Source organism: Pieris rapae, chromosome 3 (assembly GCF_905147795.1).
Source record: "Pieris rapae chromosome 3, ilPieRapa1.1, whole genome shotgun sequence".
Lineage (NCBI taxonomy): Eukaryota > Metazoa > Arthropoda > Insecta > Lepidoptera > Pieridae > Pieris > Pieris rapae.
Genome location: NC_059511.1, coordinates 10,533,455 through 10,547,741, shown reverse-complemented (window position 1 = coordinate 10,547,741; position 14,287 = coordinate 10,533,455). Strand labels below are relative to the sequence as shown.

The following is a 14,287-nucleotide window of genomic DNA, read 5'->3' as shown; positions in this document are numbered from 1 at the left end:
TGTTATTGTAGAAATTATTATTGCACTAAAAAGGCTCTGTTGAAAACTAGTGATTTTGTAGATGTTTGTTATTTGCGTAGGTGGATTTGTGTGTGATTTTTTGTGTTGCCCTTGTGTAGATACGGGGTTTATAAATCAGGGTTCGTAGATTCGATTACCGGCAAAATAATATTTGCTGCTCGTGAGTTCGATCACCCACTAGCCTACAATGACAAATGAAATATCCATACTTTCATTCGGTGAATAGTAACGCTAAGAGTGCGGCAACACCGATTCTAGATTATAGAAAATTGGGATGCAGATGTGCGTGTGCAAAAGTTTACTATGTGAACAAGTTTCAATCCGACGCGACGTCAGTAGGCCAAGGCAGATGCCTCCGGGCTAGCGTTGCTAACTTCCCGCGATCTGCTTTTTTAGAACACGGCCGAAAATAGTTTCTTTATATAACTAATGAAGAATAGGGTTTTCTGAGAAACTCGCTATTACATAACAAATGAAAACTAAGTAGACCTTGAAGATAATCACAACTAAGTAATATCCAATAGACTGAAACTTCTTATGTATCGAAATAATTTGTAATTGTGCTGATTAATTATGTTTCTACGGTGTAAACTTAAACTAAAAAACCTAACAATAATGAAGTCACAATGAAGTTTATATATATATGGCAAACGATCCTACGGGACGCCCAAAAGGGCAGTCATCTTAAATAGTTTGAAATAAAGGTTGAAGATATTTTAAAACATCAAAAGATTTTGATAGAATATTCGATACATAAATTCCTAAATATAGACAGATTAAATATCTTTATTGCATTGTCTTTTATAAACATAACTTTTACACATTTAAAGAAAACACATTTTTAACGGTTTGAAGCTATATATTATTATAAAGTTATAATTATACTACCCCAATAAATTAAAACACTCCAATTTCCAATATTGGCCTAAAATTATCAAACTATTATATCTATTTCATTTATTAATTAAAAACTTTATAACATAGATAGTCTTGTATTGTAATCATTCAGGCATATATCACATTGTTACACGTGTAATCAATGAACTATCGACTAAGCCATCCATATTAATCGCCCGAGTATAAATTCATCAGCATCATAGTAATACACGTGCCAATCGCATAACAATAGACTTAAAAAATGTATAGAATATTTACGGGCCGCTCCAATCCTTTCGGAGTCATGGTTACATGTGCTTGTTTCGTACTTCATACTGAGAGTAGCCACTCGAATTTTATCACGGCATCCGGACGAAGTTTTCCTTATATATATTATATCTCAGGGTTAAGATTCAGAAAGGAGACAGAGCTAAAAAAAACTCCCGAATCCAATGGTTGCGTATTAATTAACGATCTCCGTATGAGCACTAATGGATATTCTTTCTATGTGCACATTTAACATTCACGTTGAAGGAAAACATCGTGAGGATTGCCGGCTTGCCGTAGACCCAAAATCCGGCGTGTCAAGCACAGGAGATTAATCACCGCCTTGCCTATTAGATTGACAAATGATAATGGAGCAGATACAGAAATCTAAGGCCCAAACCTAAGAAGGCACCTCTGATTTATTTCAAATTAAAAACGCGACTTTGACCTCTACCATGGGTGTTTCACATTTTTCATTCATTTCAACATTTGTATTGTTTAACAGAATTAAGCGTGAATTGAAACTTTAAAAATGTTTCTGCTTGTCTTCCATTTCAGGTATACCTCATATTTAGTCAAAACCTCATCGCTGAGTCGTTTTGACATTGAAGGCCTGTTTCACAATGTCCGGATAAGTTCCAAATAAGCTATTTGTTACTTATTTGTAGGATAAACGGTATTTTTGCGTTTCACGACTGTCAGATAGCGCTATACGTCATGAAATGTGAAGTATCTTATTTGGAACTTTTATCTTTCGAATAATTTATGTGTTGCATAGCTATTTGGCACTTTATCCATACATTGTGAAACAGGCCCTAAGTCTCTTAAAGAATCTTTGGAGTAAGCTGTGGCGAAATTTCCTTTAAAAGTGCGTAAATCGATAGATTCGTGGCTAAACAGATTAAATGTCTGTATTGAAGCAAAAGGTGGCTATTTAAAATAGAACATTGTTTTATTATTTGCTGAACCTTTAATAAATGTGTAGGTAGAAATATTAATAATATTACATTTTTTTATTTAAAATAATGCATTCTTATTTGTAACAGAACTTATGGCCAGACTAGTTATATTTATTATATTAGTAATATTCTAGCCATTAATTAAATTTAAGTGAATTTACTTAAATAAATACCAAATGTCGGGCATTTGTGAACTAAAGTGATTAAGTGGTATTTTATATATTTCAGTTATTCATCAAGGTCCTTTCAGTGAAGTTACTCAAAAGTTGATAGATATAAGGACGAATTCTCACAGGGATCAAATACTGAAAAGGTTAGACGGAATATTTAAAAATTCCCGCAAGGAATAATATCAGTCGGATTCGGTCCTTTTGATCTAAGTTTACCTCGTGAATCAAGCATATAATTTCTGATTCTGTTTTATTTATTATTCAACAGAATTACGCTCAAAATAAAATCAGGTAAATTCAGATACTCGCCCATTTGTCCAAAAAAAACATATGATACGATACATCTCATCAGTCACAGGCATCCATCAAAGTACCGTTAATTATTTATCATAACATATAATTATATACTATACTAACTGACCTGGAAAACGTCGTTTTGCCATATATATCATTAAAATAAAAATAGGGGTTGATCGTAGAGGGATGCAAATTAGGGATAATATGTATTTACTTATCATAAACTTTTATCATAAAAAAAAAATTTTTTAATCTAAAATTGAAAAATAAAATTTTTGGGGTGGATTACTGTTAATATTTAGGGGGTTGAAAAATAGATGTCCGATTCTCAGACCTACCCAATATGCACACAAAATTTCATGAGAATCGGGAAAACCGTTTCGGAAGAGTTTAACCACAAACACCGCGACACGAGAATTTAATATATAAGACTATAGATGTTTTTCAAACTTTCGTATAATTCTGTTAAAATCATCATCAATATATAAATAGAGAATTTACTATTAAAAATAAAAATATTTTATTTAATTATATTAATATACAATTACAAACTAAAAATATATCTAATAACTAACCTTAAAATTTAATTATTAAAAAATATTATTAAAAGGAGTCCCTTTAGGCAAGGTTCCGAAGATACTAGCAGCGTTCCCTCTTTGAATAGCTAGACTAATTCTTTGTGCGAGGTAGCTGCCAGCTCTTCGTTCTCCTGTGATGTCGACTAACCTTTTTGATAATTCCCTAAAAAGCTTTAATGCGCTAGGACCCCACGGACCAAGGGTCTCGACACCGAATGGGACAAAATCATATTCAGAGCCTAGACCCCTGTATTTGCAGACTTTAGCTTTTTCAGCCGCATCACAAGCCGCACCAGCTCTCTTGTTAGTTCCATGAAGATTGGAAGGGGCCAGTGTGTCTGAACAGGTGGCATCCCATACCAAAACCCGACCCATCTTCCATGGAATCAAACTCATACCGTCCGGTCTCTTGCCATCGTCTCTAGCAATTCCAGTCGGCTCAAGTAGATTAGGCACGTTGACGGTGGCAAGGGACCGATGTATGATATCGTTGAGTGCGGCATGTCTCGAGAAGCGGCCAGCACTTTTTTGACATGATAGTCCGTGATGTCCTAGTTTGTCGACATCACTGCCACAGGGACAAGTATGAGGAGCGCAGACCGGTACCCCAAGCCGCAGACAGGTTGCGATTCGGAGCGTGTCAGGTTCAAGAAATGTTCCTGTATTTGACGAAGGGTAAGCGGGAAGCCAATAGCCGGCCTCATGCGTACCCACGGCCAAAAGCCTAGCACGTGCTGAACCTGTACTACGGCTCAAAAGATTGTCATAAGTCATTTTACTGTCTATGTCGTCCCAGCTCCTCTGTGAATTTAGAGAAAATGGAAAATTTTGACCTGGGCATGCAATTAAGAAAGCGTTTCTAGCTTCTTCCAAGCCAGCAATCTCAAAGTTTGAAGGGGATGCCCTTAAAATTTGACTTATGAGATTTGCTGAACTATGGACAGAAGATAGGAAGGCTGGTAAAGCGACACTGGAAATTTTGCGAATCCCCAAACCACCATAACGGATTGGTAATGATGCTTGGGTCCACGATTGCTTGATTGATATTTATTTACTATTTATATTTTCGTCTTGTACGTTATTACGCAATATTAAGACCCGACGATATCCTGTTCACACGTCTTAAATACGAAGGAACATCTATGTAATTGAAAATCTGCACTTTCACAAATCCTCACCCATTTTTGTTAACAGTCCACCCGAATAGGAGGAGTTACAAACACATAAAGATATGTACAACGATATAACCGTCTGCAAACTTAAAACGTATACAAACATCCATAAAAGTCAAAAATCTAGTTATTTATAGATGTACTTTTTTAAACGCAATAAAATGGTGTCTAATGATGGAAGATCTTGCTAAGTTTTCCTTAACAAAATTTAGTTAATCGTTTTCTTTGATAGTTACCAGTTGAATAGATTAAAATGATTTTTTTAAAGTAATCCATCTTATTATTAAGTTATTAATAATTTAATTCATATTACTAAACATAACAATCGAATCGAAACTTACAATGTTATTGATTGATTGTTGTTATTGATTTTTTCTTAATAAATAAAATTAAAAAAATGGATTGATTTTATGGTTCACTTACCTCCTGTTTCCCAAGTCAATGTAAGCGGAAAGTTTTATTTAACACTGTAAAAGCCTTCTATCCGGACAATATTTAAATTTCGAACAGATAAATCTTGTCTTAGTTCTGTAGAACATATTTTATTATTCACTATGATATTTTTTAAATTGTTGACCCAGTTACATTGCCTATTATAAAGTTATTCACCTGGTGTTTACACGCAAAAGATATGTAGCAGCGACGAGGACCTGCATATTTTAATATATAAGAAAAGCTATTTGGCTCTTTCGCGGCCTGAATAATTTCGAAGTAATTTATTAATAAATTTATCTAAAAGCTTTCTTCACTTAAAAATCAGCATTATTAACAATATAGCCCTTTAAGAGTTTTTGTCTGATATATTTAAGGGGTTGGGCGCTGTATGCTGAAAAACAGATTCACACATAGTTTACCGTGAGATAAACCTGACTAATTTTGTTTAATAACTAGTGCAATTAGATATAAGCTTTTACAGTAAAATAAACTTGAAATAGATTATTATTATATAACAAACAGCTTCTAAATCTGTTTTGTGATCACAATGCTTTAGTGATAGGAGTAGCCTTTATTGCCTGAAGCACTCGCTCGGTTTTTTAGGTATTTTAGCTAGCCGTTTTCCTGACGATATTTTGCTTCTGCGGGTGCTAATTGCGCACATGGAAAGAAAACACCGTTGGTGCACGGCTGTTATTCGAATTCACATATGTATATATGTACGTATGGGGGCCTACAATGAGCCATAAGCCTTATGCTCCTACAAGTGAACTGCGTCTTATTCATCGACGTTCGAGCAGTAAAAATATGTTTCCACGTGACATCAGCGGTACTCAGATTTCGTTCATTCAGTTTGTATAAATCACGGTCGAAGAAAAACTTAACTTAGCAAAATTACCTCTGGTATATTATAACCTGTAATGCACGGTTTTTGAGACCTGAACTTATTTTAATAAGTATTTCTTATCAAAAATACAAATATAATTTAAGCTTATACGATAATATAAAAAAAATTACACAATATCGTAATTTTGAACTCAATCTGCGAACATATAAAGATAAGGGCAACACCTTTATGGGATCTGTGCAACAGATTGGTTCTGGTATCGCAAATTACCTTGGCCTTCGCCGTCCAGCATGTCCCCTAGGTTCAAAGAAACCGAGTTCTTGAAGAATAGTTGACTTACACCCTAAAAAGACTTTGTCCAGATCTCTTTGTTCATACTTCCCAATAACTCAAACACGCAGATTTCAAATTTAAATGTATTAGTCAGCTTTGGCGGTCCCAATATATTTTTATTATTACTATTAAATATCAAATAAAAGATAAAATAGACATCAGATACCAAACGATACATAATCATTGTAAATATAATACTTTAAAATATATAAGTAATACACCACTGACGATGAGATATTTCTGCTAAAACTAAATGATTAAACTACATAATTCTAATTAAAATTATAGGTTTACATTATTAAATTACTGTTTACTTTTAAAAATGTGTTCTAATAACACTTATTATTGTGTCCATTTTGGGAAAAAGTTTTCCAACATTTTATTGCTATAAAGTGCCGCCGCAAAAATTGGGCGTGTAATATCGGTGACCGCTAATGGCGAGCAGCTTGTTGCATTATAATAAATAATAGGCAAGTTAACATAACTTTAAATTATGACTAGACGAGATAGCAGGTGGAGGTAAGCGGTGTAAAGTGCATTCTAGAAGACAGAGAGGGGGTAAAAAGGGAGGCAGGGGCTTTATTGATCCCCGCCCGTCGCGCCATGCTGTGACCGAATGTGACCCCCGGCAACATTATCTGCCCTTCAGTGATCTTTCAATCTTCATCAATTTTTCCTGCAACACGACAACGTTATTGATATACGTCTCAGTATATGGGGCTATTATTTTTGTATTTGCATATATGTATATTGTTAAGAATAAAAATGTTACGCGAAAAATCGTATGGTTTTCTGTAATAATTGATCTTGTTATATATACTTTCAGTTGATAGATATATAATTGTGTTAAACAGCTGTTATAAAATATAGTTACTGCTTAGTTATTATATAACACGAATAATATTTTACTTATTTATTTTTATAATGTGGTAAAATCTAGTAGTTACGAATTTAACGTACTTATATAATATAAATAATGCGCGTAACTTAGTTAACAAAATTTATTCAGATTTTCAGACACTTAAGTACTACTATGTCCTACGCTAAGGCTTATGAACGTACCCTTACTTAGTACACTGATGACTGAACATTCAGCAAGTTGATGCTACGCGAGACGGTCGCTTGACTCTATAGCGGTACGTTTTGATGTTTCGGTGAACTTAATCGGCAAGTGAACATATTGTGAATCTTTACAATTAGACATTTTATTTGATAAACCAATTGTTCCAAAAAACATTATTACAAACCGGCGACGAAGTTTTTAAATGTCAAATAAAAAATAACAATTTAGAGTTGTCAAATGTCAATCCTATCCCTTTTTATTAAAATCTAAATTCTAATCAGTTTTTGCAGAATTCCGAGCCGTGTAGGTTGTAGATTTTTGAACTTTGTTATTTATTTATATTATGAAGATTGGATAAAAAATTGTTCACATAACTTCACTCTTTCTCCTCTCAAAGTATAAGGTCTACTAACATAATGGAGGACGGTATAAACAAACCATACAAAATATGTGATGTGAATCGCGAAAAGAAGAAAGGAATTGTGGCTTCTACATTAGAAGACTTATTGACTAAAGTTCCAGAGAAGCTTGGTTTGCCCACTGAAAATTTAACTGTAGTGTTGGAATGCGATGGTACTGAGGTTGATGATGAGGATTACTTCTCCACTTTAGATCCCGATACTTCTCTCATGATTTTACATGGAACTGAAAAGTGGGCACCTAATATGCCAAAATGTCAAGTATCATTAGATCAAACTGATGAAGTTACTCTTGGAGATAAATCGCAGGTGGCAAATCTGGTGGGACGACTTCAGCACAATTTGTGTCACATTTCTTTGTTAGGTGGTCAGGATTTAGAATTATTGTCAGATATGGATCCAGATAGTCTATCTGATATTGTGACAGACAGGGACAACAGAATAATTTTAGAACACATCAAGGAAGCCTCTGGAAGGTAATTACTTTTATGTTTGATAATTTAAAATTATAGACTTGCTATGTGTAATTTTATACAAATACAGAATTAATATTTGTGGAAATCTTCAAAGGAAACTATCAAAAGAATAAACTGTTCAGTTATATAAGATATATATCTTTAATCTAAAAATTATAAGCATTTTTTTTAAAACAGCATTTTCTACAGGAAGTACCTCAGCATGGAAGAAAAAGCATACAAATAATATGCCTATTCCTAATATGTTATTATGATACCAGGTTTGGCTTTAAAGATATTATATTAGAATTTTTATAATTACAGAATATTGCTTGAGAAAAGACAAGCTCAAGATGCAATGGAGTTACTGAAGTTATACCATCAGAGTGTATCAAATGGTACTGAGGATGTGTCACCACCAAGCCAAGAGCGTGTGTAACTGAATATCTACTGGATAACCCTAGTATAACCCTTACTAATTTCTTTAATGGGATGGTGTATCTCAAAAGTTTACAAAGACTTATACATTAAATCTCTATACCTATAAAACACCAAAATTAAAGAGGCCTTGTTTAAATGCTAATAGTTATATAGAATGTATTAAAATCCTTAGTTAGATACATTATACAATTTATTTAAATGACAGGATTTGCATTATTTAGGATAGCTGTAAGTGCAGTAGTAAATAATATAAGAAGCTAATCTTATGAAACTGAGCTGTAATTGAATGTGTATGGTCATTCTAAATGTAAATGATAGGTAGGTATATAATTCCATTTTACACCTTTGTATTGTAGTTTGGTGTCCCCATAATATAATCAGTGTAACACATAATTCTTTATGTTATTTTAAAAGCAGTTTGTAACATGAACACTGTTTTTAAATTGTATTATTAGTATATATATATATATCCCGTTTCAAATTTATTTGTCTGCTATATTTTAACTTAAATATCATTACATATGTTATGTATTAGTAATTTTATTTTTGTTTTAGTGTTACCACTGCTTATATTGAAATTATTTTTAATGCTAGATGGTAAAGTCAATATCTCATACCTAACAATAAATGTGCTAGGCAGTAGTATGTTTCTTTCAGTAAGGTAAGGCTTTTGTTTCTTTTTTTTGTAAACTTTTGAGAAAAAAATGGGATAAGGTTGATAATCAACATCAATTTAAAAGACTGATAGTTGATAAATTTCATTTTTTATATCGTTTTACCCCTAGATTTAAGATTTATTCATTTAATTCCAAATTTGCTCAACAATTTACAAGTTTAACATAAGTTTCACCCATACTTGATTCCACTGCCGTAAAAATGTACTTTTGCTTAGATCTTAAGAATTCATTGATCAAGGAATTGTAACTTGGTATTGTTAGAATTTAAAGAATTAGATGTCTTTATTGTTGCTTGCAACTTGAAAAAATTTAGTCCCTTTTTTATTACCTTAGGTGTTAACTCTCCCAATATACTGTTTAATTCTGTATGTCAATTTATTGATTTAAATTATATGGTATTGTTTTTAAATAAAATAGATTAACAGCCAAGTAGACACAACATATAGTTATCACTCAAAATTATATAAAACCATTGGAAAACACTATAACATTGCTTCTAAGACAACAAAATCTAGATAATCTTTAAGAAAAATCTATACATTGTATTTATATAAAAAGTCCATTTCAATTAATATATCACTCCCTGTAGTTAAAATTATTACTTATTTCATAAACAAATTATACTATTCCTTCATACAATACCAATAATAAGTAATAATAGTGACTACTATTTTTTAAATTAGTTGTCAATAAATTTGCAATAAAAATGTAACCAATATATATGGATCCCCATGTAAAGCAGTTATTTTAAATATTAGTATTATCAACATAGATTAGTATGCAAACTGCTCAATCTTCTTCAATGTTTGTGTATAAGTCTGTAAAATTGTAGGATGTATAATTATGTAGATCACAAAAATAAAGAACTTAAAGTCTATAAATATTTTTAATAAAACTACAATATATACGAATTTCAGTAATTCTCTAAAAGCCATATAAAACAAACACCTGTTTATTTAGATAAATTGTTTATTGAGTCCTCACAACATTTAAAATAGTTTACATTATGAAGAAAAATAAAATTTTGAAATATTACAAAGAGCTTCAATTCCTGTTGTTTCAAATACAAGTGAGATTAAAAATACCAAGCATCCATATAAATAACCAAGCACAGATATTTTACAAAACAGTGCAAGAACTTTTCTCACGGAATGGGTTGACTTTTTGACTAGTAAAGCCTACAAGAAGGCAATCTTCTTGTTCATGATCGCTTATGAATCTGACGATATCCGCTACGGCGACAGACACGGGAATACGTTTTATTGCAGCTTCCCGCCGCAGCTGCTCTGTAACAGCTCGCTGTTGCTGTAATGTTGACACCATCATGTCCATAACGGCAGTATCTGAGAGGCCTATGTTGACAGCCAACACAAACAACAAAGTATAACAAAAGGGCGTAGTCTTCACTACAACCTTGATCTGCAAATAAAAGCACAAGTTTCTTGAACAGAACTACGGATTACATGTCCTCCACAAATTTAAAGAAATATACCTAAATAGCCGGTGCTTAGGGGCTCTACGATATTATGAGTTAAAATTAAACAAGTTTCACTTAACTTATTACTATCGAAAAAGCAATTTATTTTTTATATGAAGATCCACCAAGTCAATGTCATTGTCCGTCTTTAGTTTTTGACACTTTGACGTTGACACATATCTAAAAGTAAAGGTAGATATACAGATAGCAGTACGATTTTTCACTTGGCTAAAACGCGACTTAGAAAGTCTGTCATTCTGTACAGCCAAACTTCTGCAAGTATTTTTAATTATCAGCCTTATCTATGGCATGAGCGACAAGAAAAGCTTTCAAATTCAAAATCTGTAGACTGGAATCAAAATTCAAATCAAATCGCTATTAATAGTCATATAAAGTTAATATTATTTTAGAGAAAGAAATGGAAGGCGATGCAAAAGATAATACAAAATCTTTTTCCGGCATACCGGACGCAATATTTGTTGTAAGTATGTTAATAAAAACGGAATTTTCTATAAAATTTGTTAATCTTATTTTAGGTTATATGCATCTGTTAATATAATGCAATAGAATATTTTTTATATACACAGGTTTTATACAAGAATAGTATAAGTACTTACAGAAAATCATAAATAAATATATATAGATAAAATCGAATTTACTATTGATCCATGTAAATTGCTTTTTTTAGGATAATGTTGACGAATTTATGAGTATGCCTGAAAATTCTGAAGGAGTAGAAAAGGTTCTTCGGAAACTCGACGAACAGCATGGAAAATATAAATTTATGGAATACACTTTAAACACAAAGAGGAGGCGATTGCGAGAACAAATCCCGGACCTAGCTCGTACTCTTGAAATGATAGAAAAGCTAAAAGCACAAAAGGAAACAATGGAAACTCAGTTTTTGCTCAGTGACCAGGTTTTTGTTAAGGTAACTAACTAACTAAGGTATTTAAATGATATTCTTTGCTTGTCACGTCAATCAATTTTCATATTTATAATTATATCTTAATTAACTTTTTAGGCAGAGGTACCACCCACAAACAATGTGTGCTTGTGGCTTGGAGCTAATGTTATGCTTGAATACACTTTGGAAGATGCTGAAAATCTTCTTACAACAAACATGGCAACTGCTAAAAAAAATCTTGCTAATGTCGAACATGATTTGGACTTCTTGAGGTACTTCTAGAAATATTCTTAAGCACTTAATAAACATAAATTTGCGAAACATTCATAGATTGAAATAAGATAAGTTCAGCAAAAAGTGTTAATACTAAAAGATATGTAATATTTATTCTTATTTACTGAATTATAAATGTTTACGTAGGTGTGTTGTAGGTGTGTTAACATCCTGTTTCCACAAGCCACTGAATATGAATAATGATTAGAGTTTTTTTTCACATAAAGTTCTCTAACTTCACAACATACGCCAATAGCAAATTCTAATAGTTGCAACTCACTGGCACAGTTTTTTAAATGACTTATAGCTTATATGCCTTACAGTTTAATCTTTACTTTAAATGTTTCTTACATTACAGAGATCAATGGACCACTACAGAGGTAAATATGGCTCGGGTCTATAATTGGGATGTGAAGAGGCGTCAGGCAGCCAAGGCTTCAAGTTAATTTGATGAAATAAGACTATTAACTCTTAAACAGAATTTCAATTTAAAAAAAGGACTGTCATCTGCAAATTGTTCTTATATGTTTGTGAATTTCCTAATTTCTTTTTTAAATTTTGAATTTTGCTTTTCTAGAGTTAATATTTCTAAATACATCATACAAATGTAAATTATACAAATTTCAAACAAATAATGCTACATATTTCAGCTTAATGTACTATTTATTTTAAATTGATTTTATTAACCTTCACTTTTTGCTTTTTGGCTTCTTATTACCTATTCAGATATAAGCTTAAAAATGTATTACAATTACTCAGTGAATGATAGATTTAAGTTCTGTTAATAAACAATTTATAACTTTCAAAATTTATTAATTGACTTGATTATTGCAGATTCTTGTATTCTATTAGGATCCTAATCCTCAGATTTAGAGTCAAAGATAAGGGTGATATTCTGAAATGAACAAAGTGCAAACAATTATTACTTATGTTTTTTCATAAATGGGAGTCACACTTAGCTCTAATCCTCATTTCTGAAGCTGTAGGTTAGCGGCAATATCACACTAATGCCTCAATAAATATCATTATATTACAATGTTTTTATAATATACAATTAAATAATCAAAGTATGTACCATTGCTAACTATGCCTTTTTGCCATCTTATTAGTAGCTCATTGCTCACAAAACAGTCTGTCAACAGTTTACAATATCTTTGAAGCCAGTTACGACTGCCCCATCAGAGTTGGATTTTTTACCCTGCAATGGTATAATGGTAATGGGAGTATGGTAGATGGTCTTAGACATTCTATTTGGACACTACACGCACAATACAATTGAAGCTCTCTATTTTAGTAGTAGTGTGTGGTCTAAAGTGTAGCAGCAGTGACCTGGAGCGATTGACTAGCTACTGATGTTAAGTGGTATCGCCGCCCATCTACTCTCAATGCCAGAGGTCTCGTGAGTGTGTTGCCGATTTTTTAAGTATTGGTACGCTCTTTTCATGAAGGACCTTAAGTCGAATTAATTGGTTCGAACACTGGTGTGGACACACTTCAGTGGGCAGCTGGTTCCACAAAGTGGTGGTGCGCGGCAAAAACTGCCTTGAAAAACGCTCAGTTGTGGAATGGCGGACGTCGAGGTGATACGGGTTGAATTTCCTATTATGCCTAGACGTCCAATGATGAAACTCAGTTACAGGTATTAATTGGAACAAATCTTCAGAACACTCTCCATGGTAACTGCGGTAGAAGATGCAAAGTCAGATTGAAGACCTTCAAGCGTCCAGAGGAGAACAGATATCCTCTGACGTACACGCAAACTACCGCCCGCAGCACAAATGAATGTTTCAATTATTACCCCGGGTAGGAGAGGTAGCAAGTATTAGCCGGTGAGGATATCTGAGTCTCGGTAAGAAATAGCAAGGCCGGCTTCGCATTCTCTAAATAATAATTAGTTACCTAATCTTTATCGTTTGAATAAAGTTTTCCCTTTATTCAGATGTATCATGTAGTGGATGGATGGATAATAATATGGTAGAGGACGCTGGGTGGTTCAGAATATATCTCTTACGTTTTATAGTAAGTCATCGAGATATTCCACATTTTCAAAAATGACATCTTTGCCACTCGTTTTGGTGTCAGTATACCAACTACAGTGCCTCAGCTATACACTAGTTCTAAAAATGCTCAATTGCTAAATGTACTCAAGTCTACAAGTGTCAACACCAATCGAGCTGCGTCACTGTATCACGAAAGATTTCTAAATTGACGCTGATTATCTAATGTTTACACGCGTGCATACCTAATGCATTATTCAAGCGAATGCATTATGATATAGGTAACGCCACGAGTTATGATCGCTCGCCGAAAGTGGTGGGGATGTCTGCGCATGTACAGTCGCGCACCAAATTTCTAAGGCCTTGTTCAGAAAGGGCGAATTCGCCGCGAATCGTCTCGCGCGAATTCATACGCGCGTTAGTGAGATACTAGGCACCGATATATCGCGTCCAGAAGCATCGCGCGAATTCAAAATACGCGCGTAAATCGCGTGCACTACGCCAGACTCAAATTCAAATTCACCGCACCGTTGGTATGCACTTTGTGGACGCAACATACGCGCGAGGGAATCGCGACGAATTCGCCCTTTCTGGACAAGGTCTAATGGCCGCGCGGCCCTGGA

General features: G+C 33.4%; 3 protein-coding genes across 3 annotated transcripts; 2 read left to right on the top strand and 1 right to left on the bottom strand.

Annotated features, from left to right (window-relative positions):
* Positions 1-7,245: 7,245 nt before the first annotated feature.
* On the top strand, positions 7,246-9,887 carry LOC110997994 (DNA fragmentation factor subunit alpha). Its single transcript, XM_022266400.2, has 2 exons — positions 7,246-7,913; positions 8,217-9,887. Exons 1-2 carry the CDS (start codon positions 7,435-7,437, stop codon positions 8,329-8,331), a joined length of 594 nt encoding a protein of 197 aa, XP_022122092.1. The 5' UTR covers positions 7,246-7,434; the 3' UTR covers positions 8,332-9,887.
* LOC110997996 (guanine nucleotide-binding protein subunit gamma-1) lies at positions 9,878-10,661 on the bottom strand. Its single transcript, XM_022266402.2, has 2 exons — positions 10,503-10,661; positions 9,878-10,429 (listed from the first exon to the last, which is right to left on the bottom strand). Exon 2 carries the CDS (start codon positions 10,340-10,342, stop codon positions 10,130-10,132), a length of 213 nt encoding a protein of 70 aa, XP_022122094.1. The 5' UTR covers positions 10,343-10,429; positions 10,503-10,661; the 3' UTR covers positions 9,878-10,129.
* A 144-nt stretch (positions 10,662-10,805) lies between these two features.
* On the top strand, positions 10,806-12,479 carry LOC110997995 (prefoldin subunit 3). The gene is made up of 4 exons (XM_022266401.2): positions 10,806-10,968; positions 11,176-11,418; positions 11,512-11,666; positions 12,026-12,479. The coding sequence occupies exons 1-4, from the start codon at positions 10,906-10,908 to the stop codon at positions 12,111-12,113; spliced, it is 549 nt and encodes a 182-aa protein (XP_022122093.1). The 5' UTR covers positions 10,806-10,905; the 3' UTR covers positions 12,114-12,479.
* The last annotated feature ends 1,808 nt before the right edge of the window (positions 12,480-14,287 follow it).